Below are 25358 nucleotides of genomic sequence, written 5' to 3'. Positions count from 1 at the left end.
TTCCACCGAGGAAGAAGTAATTGTGGTCGTGCATTCGGTTTCATGCCCGCCGTTGCCAACGAAAAACAATGTGTTTACTATAACCTTGTGACGTGACGTGTGGTGCCCCCTCTGTCTCTGTCTGTGATAACGCGGTGTTGTTCATTAATGTACGCGAAAGCGAAGTTGTGCTCACGGCAGGTTGTGTGTCTCCTTCGTTAGTTACGATTAGATTGTTAGCTTTCGTGTGCGTATCCACGATCGCGAAAATGTGTATATGAAGTGTTTGTTAATGTTGTCCGGACCCCATTGCTATACAGGCTCGTGCGACATTGTGATAAATGTGTAAAATAAGGTAGCAGAACTGTGTGTTTATTTTAAATTTCGTCAAAATGGTTCATCAGAATGAGTCACACGCAATGGCTCTGCCACGGGATAGCTAATCATTAGCAGATCCCAAGTTCCATCTGCAAGTCGGACGGGAGCCCTGCTCGGTGCATGTAGAGAGCAGCGCGGTAACCGAATCGTTCCTGAATTTGTGTAAAAAGTATAGTTTCTAAGTGTTGTTATAATAGTTTTTAAATCCGTATTGTTAAGAAAAGTTTGTTGAAAACCCCCTTTAAAACTAAGTGTGATATTCTACCACGCGAGATATCATCTGGTTCAAGTGTTCTACAAAGTGAAGCTTGTTGTTTTACTACTGGCCTGCCATTGCCTACGACTTTGTGTGCGCTTCAACAGCTCTCGCACGTTGCAGATAATGAATACGGGTAATGGCTCACCGCCTGCTTCGGTAGTGCACGTCAATGATTTACTACCCCGCTTGAACAAGCCCGACGATCAGGTGGGTGGTTCGGTCGGTTTTGTGTCTCTCATTGGAAATGTGGTACCCGATGCTACCGCGATCGGCGCTGCCAGTACGACGGTACCAAACACGACACCCGAATCGGTCCATGTTTCACCAGGCGCTGGCTCAACTGCTGGGACGGATGTCAACGCTAGCGTGGCCATACTGAACCGTCTACTATCCGCCCATATGGGTTCGAGTGGTAGTGGAAACTCCAGAAATAGTAGCAGTACAAATTCCAGCTACAAAAAATGTCCCTATCATCGGCACTGTTCCAGCCACCCGTACCATCTGCATCGGCATTTACAACATCAGCAGCAGCAACCGGCTCCCGGAAGTTCGTTTTTAGCAGGATTGAATCGATACAGGAACGATGGTAGCGGTGCGTGTAGTAGCGGCGGCTCGGTAACTGCTTCCTATCCGTTGCGGGATGCCATCTCGACGAACGTTACGCCGCCACCGTTAAACGCTGTTATTCTCGTCGATCGGTACCTGTTGATGGAACCGGTCGAGGGAAACAATTTGTACAGATGCTACGATATCAAGTCGCACGAAGAGCTGGTGTGCAAGGTATGTAAAGTGAGTGCGGTACCTGTCATCCCTATAACCTAAACCACATTCAGTTTTTACCCCTGAAATATGTAATTTCCTGAAAGCAAAATACGCAAATACCTGCTGTGTCCAATTGTTCAATAAATTGTCAACAGCACTTTAAGATTGGCCATTAAAAGCGCAAATAGGTTGGTGACAATCAGTTAAATGGTTATTTTCTCTTAATAGCTTTTTAATTGACACTTCACTTGACGCAGGTTTTAGTCGCATAAAATGAAGCATAGGGAACCGGTACTACGGTTTATGCGAGTTACTGTTGGGGATTTGAATTAAAAATAAACATAATCATAATATTACGGGCATGTGTAGCACAGCGATGAATCATTTGTCATTACGTGGTATTTTACTGCGTCACTTTCGTAAATGCGTACAACCGCTATGCTTATCTCTGTGTGTTTCTAATTTTGGAAAGTGTTCCGATAAGAGAGCTATGGTTTTGCACGAATCGCCCATAATAAGTGGATAGCGCAAATGTGGTACCAAAAGATCTTGTTTTAATACACCAACCATGCTAACGTAGTGACATTCAATTTCAGATTGCAAATAATCCGTGCTCCAATCTGCTGACGGCGCACTTTCGGTTGGACGGACACCAACACGTCAACTCGCTGCACAAAGTCATACAGGGCAATAATCAAACGTATCTGCTGTACAGTCCATCAGAGGTTAGTATCAGTGCTCGTGTTCGAGATTGATTTTTCCACAACTAAGCATCTTTTTCTACCTTTTCGATTCGTTAGGGTGATCTACATTCATACGTGCGGGTGCGCAAACGACTGCGTGAACCGGAAGCGCGGCGATTGTGTCGGCAAATGTGCGAAGTAGTCAAGAGCTGTCACGAGCAAGGCATTGTCTTGCGTGATCTCAAGTTGCGGAAGTTTGTATTTGCGGACCGTGAAAGGTAAGTAAACGGCAAATTTCGTGTTTATAAACGGGAAGCTCAGTTTTGTGTACACTGGTAGAGGCGCTTTTCCGGCACTTGGTTTTCCATAAATGGAGCGAACGGGTTATCTACCCCACTACATCGACACAAAACAGAACAAGACCCACAGGAAATTGACTCGCGAAGAAACCTTTCAGATGCAACAGGTTGGAAGAGCTACGATCGGGTCCATTCGCCGCGTAGGTGGAACGCTGTGATGGAGATCTGGTTTCCACTTTTGGAAATCCGAAAATTCTCAACCAGTTTTGTACCTGTAGCCTTGCACCATGATGTCAGCCATGAGCCACATAAAGCGTGAAAGTATCGACACTGCGAATAATGCGTTCTTGATCGTCGATTGTGCATTGAAGCTGGCCGTATGTTTGCTGAAAGAATCAGCAGCGAACGGCAATTATGTGAGTCTTTGTTTGCGCTGCTGGATGCAGGTGATACACGTGGCAGTCAGTACGCCCATAATACGCGGCAAGGTGGTGTATGTGGTCCGGAACTGATTCATTGTTAGAGTAAATTTTACAGTTTCTCCCAATGCAACGCGTCATTGAACAAACGGAACGTTCGGAAGTTGCAAACAGTTACACGTACAAATATGTTTACATTGTGTGTCAAGATTTTCCTTCGGCATGCAGTGCAGCAAAGATAGAAATGCCGCCCAGAATGTTTTTAAATGTGAACAAAATTAGTTCTCACGTTAGCGAAACATGCAAACGCGCGCCTTGTGCTATTCATTGGCAAAGCCGCTGAAATGAGATCTACAGTTATCAGAGAGAACATATTTTATCTGGACCAAGTCGATGGTTGGTTTTTGTGGTTGGATCTACATTTGCCTTTTGCTGTGGGGGTAGATTCGTTACAGTATCACCACATCGACGGAATCCAATGGCCGGCAGCATAATTGTACCTAATGCCCACAGCTCGATGAAGGTTATGGGAGATTTTACGAAATGATGCAAAACTGTAAGATCCATTCTCCGGAACTTCCTGTAGCCTAAAGTGTGTCAATCACGCGCATGGTTGCCGTGAACCGTGGATCGGATCATAATTGCTGGGTAACAGAACAGGGGGCTTTTGAGTTGAATTCAATGAGTGAGCTAACTCAGAGATCTAGCAGTAGCTATGCTACTGTTTTAGGGCTTTATTGTTGCTATTGTAGATTGTGCATCCAGTGCAATAGTGGTGGCCTGAGGAGTGTTGAGGTTAGCTAATAAAATTAGTGGCTACTTATTAGAGAGGTTTTGGACGACGGGGGGACGTGGTGGAGGACAAAATAACGATCAGTCTTCTCGAAAGCTACCATCAGCGGGGAATTTTCTGTAGGGGTCTCAGGACGTATCGAAATGTGATGGAGGTTATCCGCTCATATAGATAATTTAATCGTTGCAATAATTTTGTAAAACAATTGAAAAGTTGTTGTAGCCATTTGTAATGTAATGCTATTTTTATTTTCTATAACTATCGTCAATACATTTTCAAATAAAGTTATCTGTAATGAGATAATTTTCTCCTTTCAAATGATTACCTGTAAACGAACCGTTCCCTCGATTGAGCTCGTACTCTCTACCACAACGATTATCACACATGGGTTAAGGGATCTTTTGGTGTTTTAACAGATAGCGACACGCGACCCAGACGTTTGCTGTTTTCAAAGTAGGAAAATTTTCCTCGTGCCGCCAGTTCCCTTTGGAAGCAGATCGCTTTGTCGGAGGTTTCAGACTTTTGACCAATTAAAAAGTTAGGGCTGGACGTACAAAAGGCACAAGGGTGAGCATGTCTTTGCCACGATTCCAGTTCAGTAAGCAAAGGCGTGCTTTAATGTAAGAATCAAGAGTCGAGGAAAAGGAAAATTCGCATAAAATTTGCCGCTGCCACGTGTTGCATATCTACCCATGTATATGTACGCAATTACTATTGCGCGCGTGTCGGCAAGGAAGAGGCTTGAGGCTGCGTTATAAGAAATCGTAGAGGGGACCGATTTTCTGCTCTTACCCTGCACCCATCCGGAACCGGTGAATCAAGAAAATATTTTGGTGTTTGAGCACGCGTCATTCTTAGTGAAGCATTCCACCACGTGCGTGCTGGAACCGATATTCTTTTCTTCACTAGACCGTGAAAGGTCATCATCATTGTCCCCACCGGTACATGTAGGCAACTTTCGTACTTGGACAGTTTGGATGAAACCTGGTCGAAGGCCTTTGGAGATTAAGCATTTTGATTCTTTATTTTCTCGAGAGGGTTCCATATTCTAAACCAAGTGCCAATTGTATCGTACACCTTTATTTCTCCAAAGATCTGATTTGTTCTGATGAGAGTTGATGACGAGTACAGCTCGCCATTGCTTACCACCGGTTAGCAAATTGCAGACCTCCACTCGCGTTACCTCGTTGCTGGGTAGTAAACTGGAACAACGGAACCTTGAAAACTATGGTTCAATGAGTAGCCTTTACATGGACAGACCGGCTACCGACGAGAGCTCGCCATGTTTGTTCATTCTCTCCCGCGTTGGACGGCGCGTTGTGTCCTGTCCTCTTCGCTCTTTTTGTTTTTTTTTCTCTACCACGGTGACGTTGGTGCAGCAGTCCAGGTGGGTCCGTGTCTTGGGTGCGGCATGCTAGCGGTGGACATACGGCCTTTTTTACTCTTGTTTTTTTTTTGTTTGGTTTGTTTGGCTACTCATTTTTCTCACCCAACGTAACACAATATGCTTGCTGTGTAGTTCGATGCTGGAGTTTTTGGGTGCTTGCCCGAATGTGCATTGCCGTTGGCCATATGCTCTATGACCTCAATATACGACCACAGTATAAGCACTGCAGTGAAATACACCATCATAATTGGTGAGGAAGGTGGTACATGTGCAAAGGGATGGGAAATCGAGAGGAAATAGAGTCGCAATCGTAATGGAAATCATGTTTCAAGGCAAGCGGTGGTGGCAAAGAGGTATAACACGAATAAGAGCATTGTCAGAAAATTCGAAGCACGTGGTTATAGTGATGCTTGTGCAAGCGCGGCTTATCGATAGCTCTTTAGAATGCTGCGATGATTTTGGAAGATCTTGTGTGGTAAGAGATAGTGATATTATCATGAAAACAAGTGAACTTGTGTAGCGATTTCAAGAATAGAAATATTAAACTTCCAACACAAGCAAAAACATATTTGCGATATTTAAGATGTTTCATATAACTTTAAATGAATGTACTTAAAAATGATATTAACGCACCGATCGTTTTAGTGAGCAAGAAGAGTGATCTGTAAGAGAGTGAGGTAGAACAGGGACAAAAATAACCGGTTAAAGCAGGCTAGCACGTGTTGCAACGTGACATTGGATGCGTGGTGTAGCGGTTTCGCCGTCGCGCACGATCGTCAAAGTTATCGCAATGCCAATAGAGGAGACCCCACCGAGAAAATGGGCAGTCTCCGCAGTTCGCCTAGCAGATCGCGACCAGGTCCAACGGCACAACCACAAGCAAAAGCAATGCTCGCTCTGGTGTGTTGTGCCACGATGCGAAAACGTACAACCGCTTCGGATGTGTGACCACTACACCCCATGTACACTGCAAAACGGCGGTGTACAGTGTTTTCGAGTACGGCCGGTGTGTTGGAGTATTGCGAGGTCAATTGCATCGCTTGCGTTTGGGGTGATGCAGTAGAAGGAGGCTGGTGCTAGATCGACGAATGGGTGGCATTCAACATAATCTTCTCACCTAACACCGAATACCGTCGCTTGTACGTCGAGTTGTAGCTGTGTTTGTCTCGGCTGTACGATTGCCTCGTACGATCGAACGCATCTGCGACGCACAAAGAAGGGATAGATGTTGAAGGATTGAGCAAGGAAGCACGCCGGTGCACGAAATCAATGGAAAAAAAGAGACAGAGAGTGGGACGCAATCGCGACACGAAGGTAAACCAACATCTCGCAATTCTTTCAAATAATGGAAGTTGATCTTTACCGTTGAAACATGCGAAACACACCAACAAGCCGGGCGTGCGCGCGCGCCCCAAAAAGGGTGGTGTAGGCGAGAGGCGCTGATGTCGCGACGCTCTATACAACATCTGCTGCTTCATTTTGCCACTGTCGGGTACGGTGGAGGGCAATACTGCATCCTATAACCTCCAACAATGATGCGTCGAATTTTTGGAGTGAAGACAACATAACCTTACCACAGAGTCAGCGAGAGATTGTGAAGTCCTCGCGCCAGCATACACAACCCTGCTGGTGTTTCCACTCAGTGTTAATGCAGTCAGTAGCGCCACCCTACTGATTGTGCTGGCGAACATTTTTGTTCGTGCTAGCTGTTGCACAACATCCAGAACAACCCCGGTGCGCCGACGCTGATAACTGACCTTCGCTAGCGTGGTTGTATTAACGGCGGCTATGCTGCAAGGGAGAAGAGCGCGCCGGTGCACCGGAGTAATGGCAGGTAGCGGCCGAACTGTACTAATTAGTACCCTTGAATAAATTAGGCTTAACAACCGTACACTACACCGTTCGGCGGAGCAATGACAACGAGGTAGATGGTACGATATCATGTAAAGGGTGTGGGGCACAGGGAAACGGAGCTGCTTAGAAGTACAACCCCTGTCGGTATGACGCAATTTTGATGGATTTAAACAAATGATTTTTCCATGGAAAAAGCGTTTAATGTTTATTTACATATACACACACCCAGGTAGCTCACCTTCTGCTAATGTTGTTAACACCTGCCTAATTATATTGACATTTGGCTAAGGGTTAACGAATCGAATGTTGCTCAGAAGGTTATCAAATGTAAGCACATTTTAAAGAGTTGAACAATTTAACACAGAACTCTTTTAACGAGGGCAATCGCAACACCATAAACGTTAACAGATTCAGCTATGTAAATGCAGAACTCAAGATATAGCGGTAGATAATCACCGAAAGAATGATTACCATCCATTGATTGGACCATCACTCGCATGGTGTGCAATAGCTGGTCCATAATGATAATTTGTATAAAAATAGTTAAAACGGCACCGTGTCTAAAACCGATGTGGCGAAGTTCTTGTTGCTGTTGTTACTACAAGTCACTAAGTGAAACCTACGTGCACGCACTCGAGAAAGCAAAGTCCATCAAACACGTAGTGGCATGGTGGTTATATTTCCATCTTCTGCATGAGGTGATGGCAATTGTTGCAATACATTTACCGCAACTTAACTTCATCAGTAGCGTCTTTCAAACAAGCGTTTGCTAACAGACTAAGAAACAACAAGACATGGGCAGTTGGTGGGTAATATCATCTTCCGCTGGAGACGGTTTTTATGATCGTCGGAGCTGTACGGCTTTTCGGTTTGAAGGTCTCGATCGCGCTACGACGGGGGCAGATATTTGCAGTATGACAACGGGCGGGTGTACATTTGACCGAGATCAAGACCACAGAAAAGGCCTTTCGTCTGGTATTTGTCCACACACCATCTTGCTGACTTTCGGCGGTGGGGCGAACATTCAAGTAGAAGTTTGCAATTGGTTAAGTCGTCTTTTTCAACCGCTCTCCGAGCACGATGGCAACGTTTGAGACATTGAAGAAGAACGATTGAAGACAACAATTGCAGCGGTAGACGAGAAAACCGTTAGTAGGCAGAGAGAAGACCGCGGCACCGAGAAGGTGAGAGCTGTTTGGCCATGACCAAGATTTTGTTCAGACCGCCAAAAGTCGATCTGCGGCCAGCAGGCTATGTGTGTACCTCCTTCAAGCCGTGGACGCGATCTGAATCTAATGCTTTTGTCTTCAGCATTGTGGGAGATGTTGTATCAGTTTATTTTTTCTCAAACAGAAGATCAAACCAGAACCTTGAGTACGGTTCGGTTGCGTGTGGCGGAGTGTCGGTGTGCGGGGAAAATGGGGGAAAACGGTACATGTTGCAACAATCCACGGCACAATTGGATTGGCATTGGAACTACCTCATCATTATCCCTTCTTATCCTTAGTGCTTCATCGTACAGCAAATTCTAATCTTCTGTTCAATATCTTTGTTCAATATCTTACAAATAAGCTGTGGTTCATATCTCGTTAGTCATAAATTTGAAACAAATGTCTGTTGTACACCGTGTAACTTCTGACTGTCTCAAGCTGTACATTGTTTCGCACCTACTTAAAAAGGAACTTACTTTCTTGGTTCATATAAACCCATCGTTTGTCCGATGAGTATTATTTATTAGATTAACAGCAATTAGTTCGCATTCATTACCTCATCTACTAAGTGAATAAAGTCGAGCACTTGAATCGCTTACAGAAGGTTCGAACGACCAACGGGAAAGCGAGTTGACTTGACAGGCTCACCACACGATCGCGAAAGGGCGATGTGTCGATTCCAAATTGAATTAAAGTGAGAGAAAAAGTGCGGTGAAATAAAGTAAAATTAGATAAGCTTAATTGAATAAGCATAAATTTAATAAGGAGAATACATACTCCCCAACATAGGGCACCCATATGTTAGTGTATTTATGTGTGTGTGTGTGTGTGTGTGTGTGTGTGTGTGTGTGTGCGTTGATATGTGTGTAATCGATCTGTGTGACAAACGGTGTTTGTATGTGGTTTACAAATCTCAACGTTAATTGAATCGAAATTTGACCTATCGAGCATATTTAACTCCTAACAGTATGCAACCAGCTGCACTTATTCGATTAGCAGCGATAACGTAATACAGCAAAATGGAAAAAAATGTAATGTTACATTTTTTTGTTGTATTTTCAACCAAATTTTGTGTATTTATCCATATAATTCTTGAGACTTTTTGAATGCATTGTACAAAGTATTTGTAGCCATTCAAAAACGCCAGTTGAAACCTGCTTACTATCCAGTTGTAAATGACTTTGGGAATGATCTCTGTTCGGTCTGGTAAACGTGCTATCTTTTACGAAGAGAATTTGATAAGCTTTGAGCACTGTTTGGGGTACAATTCCAACGCGAGAACGTACCGAAAAATAATATGTTCCCACGAGCCATGAATCTTCGCGCCTTCAATTATTGTGGGATGCATATTTATTTCTCACACTCGCTTTTTAAGACGTACCAAGTGCCTTGAACTTTCTCAGCTCAGCTGGGTGTCTCAGTTGTGTGTCCATAACATACTGTAGCATTTTTTTTATTCTTCTTAGATCGACTTAGATGTGAACGTTACTAGTACTGTAGCATATGTAGAGGGATTTTGTTTGTTTGTTTTTCTTTCCAAAAAAAAAAGAGCCAGAGAATTGCAGATGCAGTAGGACAAAGTACGTGCATTCATTTTATTCTTTTATCGATTGAGGCTAATAATGATTACAAGCGTATTACCATTCTGTAGGAAAGTGGAAGGGATCTGTGGGAAAAAGTTATAAATCCTATCGTTCGCTCTCTGAGCAGGAAAACTGAACCATGCCTTGCTATAATGGCTATATTGAAGCAATAAAAATCACCCACATGTCTGTATGTGTTTGCATTGTTTGTAATCTACAAAAAAAAAAACAGTCGTCCTTTTTTCATCCGTTCACAACCCAAGTTCGAATAATCAGAATACATAATGCCGGCAAAGGAAGCCCAAAACTGTTGCAGATGTTCAGTGTTCCGGCGCGTTAAACGCTGCAGGATGATCGGTTAGGTTTTTATAGCACATACGCAGGGCCTGTTGCACTGTTTTACGGCAGCGTGCTGCCTTAATGCACCCGGAGAGTCCTGCGAGAAGAACTACAAGTCTGGTGCAGCATTGCACTTGGTGTATAATAGGTGTTCCAAGCATGTAGAATTGTATGTGTTACACGTCGGAAAAGACCAATGTGAAGGTGGTATGCATTATCGACCCACCTACCCGCTTCCCTTCCAATGGCTCTATGATGCATGATGCACAGTCGATAGTTGAGCGTATAAATATGGGAACAGCTTTCTTTGGATTCTTCTCTTCGTTCGTACCTATATGTTGCAAACGTTTCTTACCTGAGGCATGCACGTCGAGGTCAGGGATGGCCTCCAGCACCTTCGTTGTACCTTTTCTATTTGAACAAGACACGGTTGCCGTACGAAAGATCAAGGATTACTACGGTTACCATGAGGAACTACCCAGAAATAGGAAGGGGCATTGTTACCCTGTCGTACCGACGTTTGTTCTCTGCATCGATATTGCGGTACGCTTGAACGTCGGATTCCTAGCCGGTCCTCCATATGTTGCTGGTACGATCATGTGCCTGCCGGGGTCGAAATGTTGCGGGAGGAATGCATTAGGATTCCGCTTTTCCCCTGCTTAAGCGCGTCAGTCGATAGATTCCCATTTTGGGATTCCAGGACACGGTTGACTAACTGATCCACTGGAGCGCTCAGCGAAACCTAGACAAAGCAGGAATGCGGGTGACAAGGGCTACGCATAGGTTGGTCTGGCTGGCTGTTGTTTGATCGAGTTTCATGGACCCGTACGGGGCCCGTCCTACCGAAAATGTGTGCGGATCCCTCTGGTCTACCTGGTGACCTGCGCTGGTGTGAACGCAAAAAGGGACTGCTTTGAGAAGATTTCATCCTAACATGAAATACGTTTTAGAAATCATACGAACCTGGTGGCAACGGAAGATCCTTTCTAGCATTGCATCCAATTGGTGCATTTTGGACAGATGCTTAGGATCGATGCTGTGAGATTGTTTGTGCCACTCCATATAGGAAGCTTAGAGTGCTCAAAGCAGGAAGCAGGGTCATAAAGAGGTCGCATCACAATCGATTACGTTTTGCTTCTAAACTGACCTAATAAACACTCGGCTCAGAAGGTTCATAAATGTTACATTAGCTTGAATCATATAAACTATCGAACACTGAAACACATAAAACAAAAGACTTTTATTTACATAATTCAATGTGCGTCTGCACTCTTAATAATCCTTATGCTTGCACAAATGCAATGATTCGTAATGTGTGTGTGTGTACACCTTTGTCAGTTTGCTTGCTCGCCAAGATGTATTATGGCAAAAAAAGAAACTGTGGAATTGCATAACAAATCGTGTACATACTATCACTCATTTTTCTTCCAGTTGCAGTTGCATTTCACCACTGGTTAGTAAAAGTATAGTTTTCACCTGACCAAACAGGGCGTGCTCCGACTTGCAAAAGGGGTAGCTCTGGGTGTTACACATTCACTTCCCTGTTGTCGGTGCAGCGCACGGGTGGCGCGCGCTGCCGAACGGGAAATAATTCAAAGTGCGTTTCAAGTTATGTGCTGCCGTCGTTTGAAATATGTAACGCACTCCGATTGGGAATAGTGGTTCGTTGTGTTTTCCCTCTCCCTCTCTCTATCTTTCACTCACTGTTGTGTGGTTTTCTTCGCGTCGCGTTTATGCCGTTGTGGAACGTACACGTCGATGTGGGTTTTCCTGTATGCTCACCTAACTGCTGCTGTGCGATCGCCGCACAGGGTGGTTGATCTATTGCTTAACAGATGCAATTGATTATTAAACGCCTTACTGTCAGAGACACACATAGTCAATATGGCATATCTCCTACATCCCAGCAAGCTTCTTCCTCGAAGATCTGCCGTTGTTCAAACAATGCGAAAAATAAGAAAAAATCGCAGGAGCTCCCAAACCATGAAATGTATTCCCCGATCACAGATTTCGAATTTGAACTGATAACGATGATTTGTCAGAGTTTGTAATTCAGACACAGAAATTCCGAGTTGCAAAAGTGCTGTGTGGCAGAGGGTAGAGATTGCCCTATGTAGGAGGAAATACGTACAATATGCACCTTCTAAATGCATTAGAGCTCTGAGTGGAACAAGAAAAAGAGGACAATTTTTTTGTTTAAGAGTACTCTCCTTCGCACTTTCAATGGTCAATTTCTTTCAACTAAACAAACTCATTTCTCCAAAGTGTGTTGCTGTAGTTGCGTGAAAACATTGTGTAAGAGCTTGGATTCAATGGAAAGCAATCGCCAACCAGGAACCGAGAACATGCCCACAAAAAAAGAAAACAATCTCTCTAGTTGTGCACCTTCCCGGTTTCATATTGACGAGAAAAGGTGAACTCTTGGGCCGTGGAAAAGAAAGCTTTCCGAGGAAGAAAAATAACCCGGAGATAGTACCTGCTGCGGCTGCTGACGATGATGGTTGGCCAAACCGTGCCGTAACTTTCTCAGGTTTTTCCCTCTGTGTATGAAGGCAAAGTTTGCTTCGAGCTATTAATTTGCTACGGCGCGGTGCTTTCTCTTCCCTTATTCCTCCCTGCAACGACCATTTTTCGCAATTGCATATTTTCGTTTTGCGTTGAATGTACAACCTTTGCTAGGATTTTTTGCTTTACCTTTTGATCTTCATTCTTCGCTCTCTTGCTGTTGGCTGGATCTCTGTGAAATAGAGTGGCCAAGGGTGTAGACGCGCCGTAACGGTACGGAAGCGAAATCACGCCGAGGAATGTCTGAATGGCCATTAGTGTGTGGCGGATGAAGGTTGGAAAATTTAGATAATGAACAGGAAACCATTGGGTTCCGGGATACGTAACATGTTTTCGAAAGGTTTCCAGGTTGGTGAATCCCAAGATGAATAGGAAGTGTAAATCTGTTGAGACTGTGTGAACCATTGCGATGAAGAACACTTCTGGACACGGCGATGGACACGTTGAACGATCGCGATCTACTTAAGAATTAGCGCATTTTTAACACATTGTCGTTAATATTTGTACTAAAGCATGTCATGTAGTCACAAAAATACTTCCAACCAGTAGCAAATCACACCTCGGCGAGCAACAACCCTGAGGCGCCAATGGCCATAAATAGCTGAAACATTCACCCATGTCAAGCTGCGTCGAGACGTGGCCCAGCCGCCAACACCTACATATACATATATGTGTATATATATATCACTGCTCGGTACTTGGACCGTCTGTCAATAACCTTTTGCCGACTTCAGAAGGCGTGTTCGTTGCAAAAATGGCATCTTGCTCGTAATGACCACGATCATGGTTTTTATGCGCGATCGAGACGCGCAGTTCACGATGTCCACCACCAGTTACGATCGCGGCATGCATGAGCGTAATGTTTGGTGCAGTTGTAATCGATATTTTTCTTTGTCCACTCCCTTTTGGAATAGGGATATTGGCTAGACATTGGTATCTCGGACGACGTGTAGGTAGTGCTATTTTACAGTACAGCAGTCAGAATCCCTGTAATCCATTTAATTGAACGTTGAAGAAATATTATTGACTAGTAAAATATCCTTTGGCACACCCTGATGAAAGCCCAGAAGAAAAGGGGAATCCAAATTGTCCAAAAAATTGGCCCCATTGTGACCATCCGATGTCCGATCAACTAATCGATATTACAAAAGCAGAACACATTGAGCAATATCGTATACCTGCGACCGGTTCGCATCTCATCTGTCACTGCTAGCTGTAGTACTATTTTTATTCAAATGTACACATACCTATGTTGCACCATCCGTTTCCGAGCAGAGGAGAGCGTGTTTGAACTTGAGAGCTTGTGAGGTTATTTCGCTAAGCCGACTTGCGCTAAGATGATCGCAGCGTGATAGCCGGCTCCACTCCACACAGCGCAAACACTCCCAAACGTGGCGATGGGCGGTTTACTACATACACGCAGTACGCTGTACTATAAGAGCACTGTTGGCATTTGCGCGTTTTGCCCGAGTAATGGAATGTTATTCGAGCATTTGGCAATATTTAACGAATTGCTCTGTAGCATAGTCTAGTGAAAACGGAGCCCCAAAACCGGAGCGACATTCGCTGACGTGCTGGGAATACCTTCGGTTTCACCAACACAGAGCCGCGAATCGTACAAAGATGTCTATTTAAAGTAATCGCAACGGAATCGTCTTCGCTTTTCGGTAGACTTTCTTTTCGGCGTATTCCCGTTCTAGGTAGTGCATGATTGCAACACACTCCGCTACACTCTTCTGGGCTGGCGAAATGATCGAGGGTCGGATCATCTGCTCCCAAAAACCTCCTCCAGCCCAACATTCCCTTCTCTCGCGTGCAACCTGGCGGGTCGACGCAAATATAAATCACAACTTGGAAAAAAGGTCCACACGGCTAGTACGACAGCGTCTGCCCGTACTTCATAGATAGCTAGCTGCTCGTATACTCCCGGCCGCGGCCAGCTCGTGTATGGCTCGTGTTCTTTCGGTTGGACCTTTTCACGTGCGCATTGCATTAGCATGATGCAATGCTAATATACGTTGCTGCACTCCACCACGTCGCGCCTCACATACACATACAACACCACCGCACTGTTCCGATGACGCACTCAGAAACGCGCGAACCAAAGAGTCGTCGCCGTCGACCATGTGGAGTAGCGCGCAGTTGGTGGTGTAGAATTGCGTTATTCGAATTTGGCTGAATGGTACGCGCGCGAAGTAGCACGCGCGGATTTGGGAGCCTCGTTTGTGTACGCTCTGGCGTAAAATGTTTGTATGTGTCCCTTTGCAATCCCCTTTTGCGTTGCTCCCGTTCATACGGGGGTTGCAGCGGGTTTCGAAACTTTACGAAATGTATCTTAGGAACCACCACCCCGTTTTCCTCGGGGTGGCAAAAGAGCAGTCCCATTTGGGTTGCGCACATGAGAGATCAGCATGATTGGTCGGAGGTGTGTCTGTTGACATTTTTTTTTTCGTTTGTCGTACATTTTAACCCGGCCCAACATGTTGGCCATTGTGCATTTTTGCCCAAGGGTTACTTGTCTTCAACCCCTTGCCATTGCTGATGAATGTGTTACATTTAATTTGAAACGAACGAGTGTTATAGGCAATAGCTTAAAAAACCATCAAATGTTTTAGAAGTACAAATGATTTTGTGGCACTTTTAGTTGAAATTAGACTGTTGTTGTGAACCATACGTTGTTTATTCAGGCAACAACGTATGTTGTATCGATTTCCACCGCTTTCCCCATCCTCTGGATATTATTTAGCTTTGCTGACTCTTCACGTTTAGCATTGATCTAGGCTCATGCATGCTTCTGATCATGCTTCTGCAGCCGGAACTACAGTGATTTGAGGGAGTAATATCCAGGCAGTGCAGCAAGTGGAGTAGAATTTCGCATTTCAGCTGTTCTTAGTATAGGTTTTGGTTGGAAGTAGTAACTCATAATATACCACACTGTCCTGGTCCAGCCACATACTATATACAGTGTGATGTTCTATTTTACTTACTTACTTACTTACTTACTTACTTGCTTACTTACTTACTTACTTACTTACTTACTTACTTACTTACTTACTTACTTACTTACTTACTTACTTACTTACTTACTTACTTACTTACTTACTTACTTACTTACTTACTTACTTACTTACTTACTTACTTACTTACTTACTTACTTACTTACTTACTTACTTACTTACTTACTTACTTACTTACTTACTTACTTACTTACTTACTTACTTACTTACTTACTTACTTACTTACTTACTTACTTACTTACTTACTTACTTACTTACTTACATCACTCCATCTCATTTTGGGTCTACCACTGTCTCCTACCACTCTCTTTGGGACTCTTCCATGTGGGCTAAGGACCTAACGAGCTGGGTCATCCGTTGTTATTTTCATGACGTGGCCAGCCCACCGGAGCCTTATCCGCTGTACGACAGTGAATGCGCCGTAAAACTCATAAACTTCGTCATTCTGGCGGCTCCTCCATTTTCCTTCCACACATACAGGGACAGAAATCCTTTTGAGTATCTTCCACTAGAACACAGCTAAGAGGATTTCATCAGTTTTGGGCAAAGTTCATGCCTCAGAGGCGTATGTGAGTACTGGAACTATATAAGTTTTACAAATGCGTTATGAACAGCCCTTGTTCTTATTTGCAATTGGAGCAGTTGCTCGCGAGAAGTTACCTCAGATCATATGGCACTCAATTTCATTTCCAATTGCTTTTAAGCGATAATCATACAAGATTGCTACATTTCCATCATATTACACCACTAGCTAGTTAGTGTTGTGAAATTCTAAGAACAAACGATTCCATTCTGCTCAAACATATACACAGCACGTTGTGAAGCCGCTCGCGACCTTCACGCTATTGTTCGTGTCATGTGCAGCAGCTTTATCTTACCAACTACTCGAAAGTTAAAGTATTTCCGAAAGGAAGTATACGGGATCGCGCATAAATCGCTTCCTGTACCAACCACCGTGGTTTTGACACGTTGGTGTAATGCACGTTGTAATGTGTGAGTAATAGTTTGATTTGATTCATTTCATGATGTTGCGAAACGTGGCCCGCGCTGGTTTGCACTGCGCTGCTGTCCCGGCGCGCTCCCAGACGCTCGATCAAACACCTTCTCACCACCGGTGTTGTGTGTGGTGTTGGAGATTTACGAAACTTTCGGATTCCACCGTTCAGCAGGGGCAGCAGGATGAAGCGTCAACACCGAACCATGCACAAAACTCGATCGCTCGCGCGCCTGTAAAGGACTGTCGTGCGCTCGAGCCAGCGATTGACGACAGCCGTTCGGATTTTACAACACCCAAACGCGCTAAATCCGTCGCCGTGGTTCGGTTCGGTGGGTTTGGCATGCTCTGGCCTAGCGCGCGATTTATAATCATCCCGTGTTGTCGCACGAAAGCAAAACGGGACGCGAACGCGGGTTTTTTTTTTGGTGCTTGTTGCCATTGCCTGCAAAATTTGCATCATTATTATTACATTGCGCGAGAAATGGCTGTGCGGGTTTATTTGTCGATAAAATGTTGGTTCGTCGTTGCTTTCCCCCGTTTGTTTGTTTTTTTTTTTATTTCATATTATTCATTGCCTCACCGCAAAGAGGAGCCATAAGTCACGTAAAGGTGCGAAATAAACGAAAAAAAAAGTCAGCTTGGACGAGTAACTTTATTTTAACAATGAGAGCGAACAATGTTTCCATCCTAAAAGTTTTTGAGGTCAAATGGGTCATATTGAAGCAAACAAATGCATATGTAAAACAAAAGTGCATTTAAAGTAGGTTCTATACAAAGGTGCATTTCGTGTCGCTTATTTTTCAAGTTGTTTATTGGGCAGATGCTTTAGATTACAGCAATCATATTTAGTTTTATATGTATTTTTTTAAGTGGTTTGAAAGTATCAAAATATTTAATTCCCTTTCATATCGCTCATTCGGTGTTTTAAATTCTCTTTAAAAATATGAATGATCTTTTGTTAAGGAAACGAGGGTGCACTCGCCAGCACATTTGGACGACCTTTGATTGTTTTGCTTTCAAGGGGAAATTTTAGAAAGGAAGATTCGTTCGACACCTCGTGTCGGGTGCGATATGATAGCGAAGGCGAGGCGAGGATGATAAAAGGCGTAAAGGTGACGATGCGTGACGCACCATCGCGAAGAAACCTCGCCGTAGAAACCGCGATGAAACCGACCGGTGCACCGGGTGGAAGCTCATTTACATGACAACAATCCGGTGTTTCACCTTCGGCCAAACGAGCGCGGCCGGCAAAGGGGCACCGGATATATACGGCCGGGGAGGGGCCGGTTGGAACCGGGCCGCGGCCGTTCTGCGCAAGTAACAACCAAAGAAGAGAGGGGTTTCTGTGCATTTACCGGCCGAAAACGAGCGAAAAAGACCACGATACTGGCACACGGCTGGTGTGTTGTATTGTGGATTGGAATTGGAAAAAGAGAGAAACAATCGCTTTTTTTTGTGGCTGTGGTAATGAAAATTTCAGTGTGAAACAGAAACCGCCTGGAGGACACACCACTACTGTGCGTGGCCATTGGTGTCCATCGGGTGTTAGATGACGAAATTGATGATCGTCCGCTTGTTCAGGGGCAAACACACACACACCAGTCTCGGGCGTTGACGAAAAGAGAAACAACCAAACGCTATAAAACAAAACCTACACGTTTGAGAATCTCCGTATGTTGTGCGTGTCTTCTAGGCATCGTTTGCAATGTAAACTTTGTTGCCGAAATTATGAATTCCCATAAAAGATCGTAACGAAAGCGATGTCAACGTTTCGATACGACACTACAATTTACCCCAAAAATTCCGATCAACAAAGTGCAGCCAATTGGGGTAGACATTGCGCCACCCTTCCAGTGCACGTGATCGAGTGATATTCACAGACGCGCGCTAGTGGAGTGGTGTAATGGAGAAACATCAAGCCCCCACCCTTTCAACCCTGAGGGCCAAGGTAACGGTCGTGAAATTGTTATTTACACAATGCGCCGCAGTGTCGAGCGTTTTTGCAATCGTTTACAAGGATATCTAGCAGACGGTATTAGTAGTGTAGTCTTTTGAAGTTTTACATATTTTATGCTGCGTGTGTAGAACGAGCAACATGACACGAATTTTAGGGTTAAGTAAAAAAATCTACAAAATGGTCTTACACAGATAGTTTTCCCGTAAAACTTCTATGCGGAAATCAACTGTTGCAATATGTGCTATTTTCCATTCTGGGAGGTCCATTCAAAGTCAATTAACTGTCATTGATGTAGGTTGCTTCTACACCATTGGAAATTGCTTTGCAAAAGACCAAAAAGGCAATATATCATCAACAGACACACTCGGCATTTGCTAATTGAGTTCCCTGGTATCGCTCGTCTAATTGATCTACCTTCTTTTGCTTTTTTTTTGCAGGACGCAATTAAAACTGGAATCGCTGGAAGATGCGGTCGTACTCGACGATCCGGCCGAGGATCTGCTGCAGGACAAACGGGGCTGTCCCGCCTACGTGTCGCCGGAAATCCTGCGTGTCAATACGACGTACTCGGGCAAAGCAGCCGACATGTGGTCGCTAGGCGTTATACTCTACACGATGCTGGTTGGAAGGTAGGGCCTCTCCCCCACACAGCAATACCGCACACAGTTGCGGAAGTGGCTAATTGCCAACCGAGGAAGAAACGATTGTAATTCGGGGCCGATCTTTGAGAAAGAAAACCATTATACGCACTCATTATTTTCGATCAAAGCCGGTATGGTTGGGTGGTTTTGATTTGATTTGATTGCCGAGTTCGATGATCGATCGATCGTGTGAACATATTTGCATCCCAATAAATCGAGATGGTATTGTATCAGTATTAGTTTTGGGTGAATCCGATTCATGAATCTGAATGTGTCTTTGAATCGAATGAATCGATCTGAATCTCTATATAAAAGATTCATAAATCATCAATTGACTGTATCGGCCTATGAACTTGTCCGTCGTGTACACCCTTGCCCTCCCACGCTCATCAGTTGCCAAAAACGGACACGACTACCTACCGAATGGTATGTAAATGTGCCTTTTCCAAGAGGCATGATCCACCCCTCGGATTCATGAATGACTCCTCGCGAAAGATTCAAATGAATGACTCTAATCGCAAGATTCACTAAGCACAACCCTAATCAATACTCAATCCAAAAATTATTTGCAACATTTACAACTAATTTGCCACATTGCATTGTTGTTTGTTTTGCATCTTAAATGTTTGGGGGATTGCTGGAATTAGCGATAATCACTCCTCCTGATAATGGACCTCGAGATAATGCAAAACACGCATACGATGCAGCGGTTGGTTGTTGTTTCATATGGCATCAACACGATGATTCGTGCACATTTGTGATTGTGTTGTAGAAAACAACAGTGACACTCACAAACGGTAACGATCGACAAAGATGCAGTCAATATTGTCTTTGTTTTCCTGTTGCATCAATGCGCAATGCATTTCTGGGTGCATTCCGGACGAAACGCATCGTACCATGGTGTCGAAGGCGTTCAAGTGTTTCGAACGGCATGAAGACCTTACGTTGTACACAAGCCTTAACCTGCCCGAACACGAATCGTACCGAACGCGCTGATGACTCCCGACGGAATTATGTCAGTCGTCGGTCGTTTCGAAACGATCGTTTCCGTGGTTTTCATTATCATCGGCTTTACAGTTTACTGCCGCGACGGTGGCGGCCAAGCGTTGGAATCACGTCGAAACATGCTTGCGAGTTACGAGTTACTCAGCATTTGTGCGCCACGACACGAAGTGCGTCGATCCCGACGTACGATTGCACTGCAGAATCTTAACGCTGCCACAAACACTGTGAAATTCTGAATTTTTGAACGATTGTAGTTTGACGGTATTTTCCCCTGTCGTCCGCAAGGAGATTAAACACGTACGATCGTCATCTACGTCATGATGACGCGTGCTGACATCAGACCACGTTGCGAATGAGCATAATTTGGCCATTCGGTGAGGATTATTTACGGTAAAGATTTTTGTTACTGTCGTTACTCATTCCTTAATGATTCAAACGGACAAACGGAAATAGAGAAGTGGGTATGAGTCATGCAACGCGCTGTTATGTTTGCGTGACGTAGTCTTTCTAGAACGTTTGTATACGACTGTATGCTTTAGTGGAGCATAGAGATTGAATATTCCTGTTGATGTATTTTGTGTTCTTGACTAATGCTGAAGCGCCAAAGTACGGTTAAATAGAGAAGGTTCACTATCTCGTTGAAGATGGTCGCTTATCGCGCTTCTGTACGGTGTTTAAAGTATTATAACGTTAAGATAATGTTGATTGAATAAAGATTATTACATATTGTAGTACAGAATTTGATAATGTACTGTAGCAGCGTTGGTTGTGCGTAACTCACAGCAATAATCGCGAATGGTAGGAAAGTAGCAAAAGCAACAAAAAAAAAGAAACATATGTACTTTTGCCACTCGCCGGTAAGAATAAGGAACAGCAGAACTGCCCAAAGGGCAATAGCCGACACCAAACGTAGTAAAGCCGAAGGATGCCACAAAGAAAATAAAACAAAACACGCAACGGTCAAGCGGCCATATTTGCTAGCGAAAGATGCTCAACAAAAGCAAAAGCGAACTATCAGAAAAGCGTGGACGTGAAGAATCGAACCAAACTACACACACAAAAAATTCAAAAACATAAGCCTTTAGCTGGTAAAGGATGGTGACTACCGGCAAACAGGCAAGGCAGCAGGATACGACCAAAACAGGAGTGAGGAATAACTTCGCGGCAGGTGCACACGCGACCACATTTTGTTTTTGGCTTTAATTTGCGTGCTCCGTATACGCATTCACACGTACCGTGCCCGGTTCCCGTTGTTAATATGCCGGACATCCTATGTTTTTTTTCCTTCCTTTGTACCTTTTGCTGACGGTATCCAAGGGGACCCGGATTAAGCTGCATTAGAAGAACCAGTTCACGAACCGGGTACGAATATTTGCGATACAAAGAGTTGCATCTGCATCTGTCATGATGATGGTGGAGTTGCGTCGAAAAGGAGCAAACTCTGAAGTGCCTAACTTAGTCCGTCTTATGTGGTACAATGTACACGTCCAGGAAGCGGTGTAAAAGTCCACTGAGATGCCCACGCAATTGCAACAGCAAATGAACATTTCGTTTGTGTTGATAAATTTAGATGCTAGTGATCACGAAACACGAAGTTAACATCACAGACAGTTCACATCAGCATATATTGTCGGGGTGGAGTTGTGAGTTCCTGGGCAAGCAGTCGTAAAACCTTATCGCATATGTCCTTTGGTATCGTCAAGTTTAATGTTAATCGCTTAAATCAAACACTGACTTGATAGCATTGAATATGTTTCCGTTTGCGATCAACCGCGATCGCAGCTGTCAACGGATGACCCTGAAACTGTGTGGGGCAAGCTGTACAAAGAAACACCCATTTGAAAAGCAATTCGGTCAAATAGTAACTGATAAACTGTTGACTGTCGTAAGGACACGATCGTCCAAACAGGTTTATCTTTAAAACGCTTCATTTAATCAACGTACTCCAATCCCCTATATATCATCTTCAAGAGTGCGCTTCGAGGTGCCGAAGCATTAACAATTTCTGATTGTATAAAACTGAAAATAGTACAACTTGAAGCCTTAGTCGTTTCGTATTTCAAAATGCAGATCTTTTGAGTGTAAAATATATCGTTTTAAATGCTAGAAGAACGCATCCCAATCATGCGTGCACAACCAAAGCAAAGGTTAGCCGATAAGCATTTGTGCATTGGTGGTATGCTCTGCCTGGCTGTTCTCATGTCAAAACCCAAAAGAGACCCGGGATCGAGAGACTTGACAGGAAATGTATATGAAATGCACTGATCGAAGAAGAACCGTAAAAAACAGCAGATGTGTGTTTCTTTTCTTCGATTCGGGTGGTGTGTGCTTTTTTCCATATTTCCTATTGTACTGTCTGAGCTATCCTCTGGCCGTGCAGCAGCATGGGCGATAGTAGGTAGCACCGCCACCACACACCATACAACGAAGCAAAGGATATTAAACATCACCATTTTTTGGCGCTCTCTCTCTCTCTCTCTCGCTCTCGGTGTTGAGGCTGATGATGGCGTCCCGGTATATGCCCTGTGGGTTCTCGGTGGCAAACGCTTGAATGGACCGACCAAGGCACGAGATATGCACCAGAGGCAGAGCGACGAAGAGGGCAATATAATGATGAAACACATGTTGCTTGCACAGTTTCCTGTCGCTGCCAAAGGATATGTGTAGCCGGCTGTGTATTGTGTATTATCCTCATCGGTCGCGCCGTTACACCGTGTGTACTACGAGGCGAATGTAAGGATGTTGAAGAGCGGCAAGCTAAGAAGTAAAAAAAGCAAAGCGTTTTAAGGAGGAAACTGGCGGGTGGACTTTTCATAGCCGTTGAGAGCAAAAGTATTTGGACGAGAAGGGCGCATCTTGCGCCGCCGCTTGCTTGGTCAGGAGAAGATGCTTCGCTATGATACAGGTTCCCGCACCGCTACTGTCAAAGGTCTCCCGAGGGCCTACAAAAAAGATACAGATGGACGATCAACTTCCCGGTCCAGGTCCTTTCCTTATCCCAATTTTGAACTGATGCATTACTTTTATGCCTTTTCTTTCGCTTGCTGCACGCTTTGCACGGATGACGCTAAGATGGATGGAGAGAAAATTATGCTTTTCTCTGATTGCCACTTCTTTCATTTCTGTCTTTCTGTGGATCGCTGTTCATCTGGTGGAGGTTGTGCGATGTACGGGCGATTCGTTTTAGAATCCTGCAATTATGGTAGTCCACCTGCCGTCTGTTTGATTTTTCTTATAAACCACGAAGCTCTTTTTGTAAAATGATTTTGCTCGCGTGTTAACCGCCGATTGGATGCAACCGTGATAGATTCCCATTTTTAAGTTTAACCGATAGAAACAGTAGAATAGAATTGATTCTGTTTATAAATGTTCTTCTTTGAAAGCTGCTTTTATTAAGTAATTGAATTAATACATCACTCTTTTCATTGTTTCGTTTTAGGTATCCGTTTAACGATTCTGAGCATGCGTCTCTGTTTGCAAAAATTAGCCGCGGACAGTTCACTGTACCGGAGTGTCTCTCGTCAAAGGCACGCTGTATGATACGTGCCCTACTCCGGAGGGACCCGGAAGAACGTATTGCCTCGGAGGATGTTCTGTTTCATCCATGGTTGCTGCACGACGACAGCAAAGATCATGCTTACGGTTTACACACGGGCAGCCGTGCCAGCAGTGCTGGTACCGCCGTCGATGATCACTGCGTGCCGGAGTGGTACGACCCATCGGACGAGAATGACATCGGCAGTTCATCCTCGCGTCTGCATTACTCCAACACTGGTGATGCTTTCGATAACTAGGCCCCATGTACGCCATGTAAGAAAGCAACGGTAGAGAGATCAGTTCTTCCTATACGAAAGCACAATATGTTGCTTACTATTACCAGCCTGGATCGAAACACGGAAATGCTCCAGGATTCACGGATTATGCTGTGATTGTTTGATTAGTAAGAGCGTTAGAAGATGTATGATGAACGTTTCATCATCGATAACAGGAGATAAGCGAACCGGGCATGCGCAGATTTGGTAAATCGAGAAACAACAAATAGTGCACGCCCAATAAGCATGTAAGAAGTGCAGAAACATTTTATAAGCAAATACCCAAAACAAGCTAAGACACTGCTAGCGTTGGCATGCGACTTATGTTACGGTAAGCGAATGGAAATGACGTGAATAGAAACAAATTATACTCAGAAAAGAAAAAAAAAACAGAAAAATAGGGAAAAATCATCAAAACATCAGGGAACGTTTTGAGCGAATCGAACTCTTATCAGAGAAATCGCTGGACTAACCTTACTATGTAAAAATAGCTCTACAGCAATCGATTCCCCTTTAAGATGGTTCGTACAAATTACAGCTAGTAAGTAATTTCTCCTGTTTTATCCCAACTCCTATTCGCGCGAGGGCTGAAGTGGTTACGATAATTTCAATTATTTATGCCAACAATCGGCGTAGTTTGATCAACAACGTTCTTTATTTCGCTTATGTCGAGCCACGCGGCACGATATGGTAACAGTAGTTTGCGTTTTCATCTAAAGGCGATTGTTAATTTATTAAATACTTTACTTTGCTCCTGTTTTAATATGGCGCACTAGTGCAATTGATGAAAAGAATACGCGTACCGTGTATACCATCGCGTCCAATTCGTTTTAACGTTAGATTTTCCTTTGCTTGGTACATTTATTTGGCTGATATTAATGAACGTCTCCTTCCGCTAACGTTAGATTGAATTAGTCGCAAAAGCTGGTGCAAAATTGGCTTTAATGCAGCTAACTTTTATCATTGGTAATTATCCTGCCATTTTTTTTCTTTTATTTTAGTAGTTCGACTCAACTTACAAATTAATGTTGGATTACAAAATTGAAATTGCAAAATTTTACCATAAAGTCAGACATTAAACCAGCATTTTATATTTTGTTCCACACATTTCACCTATTCCATATTTTTGTACAGGTGGTAAGAAGCGTGCTCAGTGTACACAGTGAAACAAACAAAAGCAAGAAACTAGTGTAACATTGCAAATTCGCAATCTGTTATTTTATATTACCCATTCAACCTACTCTTTTTATGCACGTTAAGATTTTTTCTCCAGAAAAAAAACACAAAGAAACCATGCTGCGCGAATAAAGCGAAGAGAGATATATTCTGTAGATGTAAAACGTTGGAATCCTTAGCTATTATGTTGAACGAGATTTTGCAATTTAAAAAGAAAACTACTACAAATCTTCCAAACGAAG

General features: G+C 43.8%; 1 protein-coding gene across 1 annotated transcript; it reads left to right on the top strand.

Moving 5' to 3' along the window:
* The first annotated feature begins 739 nt into the window (after positions 1-739).
* On the top strand, positions 740-23922 carry LOC128712566 (tribbles homolog 2). Its single transcript, XM_053807459.1, has 5 exons — positions 740-1396; positions 1975-2103; positions 2179-2339; positions 18920-19111; positions 23568-23922. The coding sequence occupies exons 1-5, from the start codon at positions 740-742 to the stop codon at positions 23920-23922; spliced, it is 1494 nt and encodes a 497-aa protein (XP_053663434.1).
* Positions 23923-25358: the final 1436 nt, after the last annotated feature.

Source organism: Anopheles marshallii, chromosome 3, assembly GCF_943734725.1.
Source record: "Anopheles marshallii chromosome 3, idAnoMarsDA_429_01, whole genome shotgun sequence".
NCBI classification, from domain to species: Eukaryota; Metazoa; Arthropoda; class Insecta; order Diptera; family Culicidae; genus Anopheles; species Anopheles marshallii.
Note: the sequence above shows the minus strand (reverse complement) of the source record. Positions and strands in the feature narration are given on the sequence as shown.

Bases quoted from the DNA above. Each gene is read 5' to 3' on its own strand.
- LOC128712566 (XM_053807459.1), top strand. From the start codon at position 740: ATGAATACGGGTAATGGCTCACCGCCTGCTTCGGTAGTGCACGTCAAT. The intron at 1,397-1,974 runs GTATGTAAAGTG...ATTCAATTTCAG, and splicing joins ACGAAGAGCTGGTGTGCAAG to ATTGCAAATAATCCGTGCTC. The intron at 2,104-2,178 runs GTTAGTATCAGT...TCGATTCGTTAG, and splicing joins TGCTGTACAGTCCATCAGAG to GGTGATCTACATTCATACGT.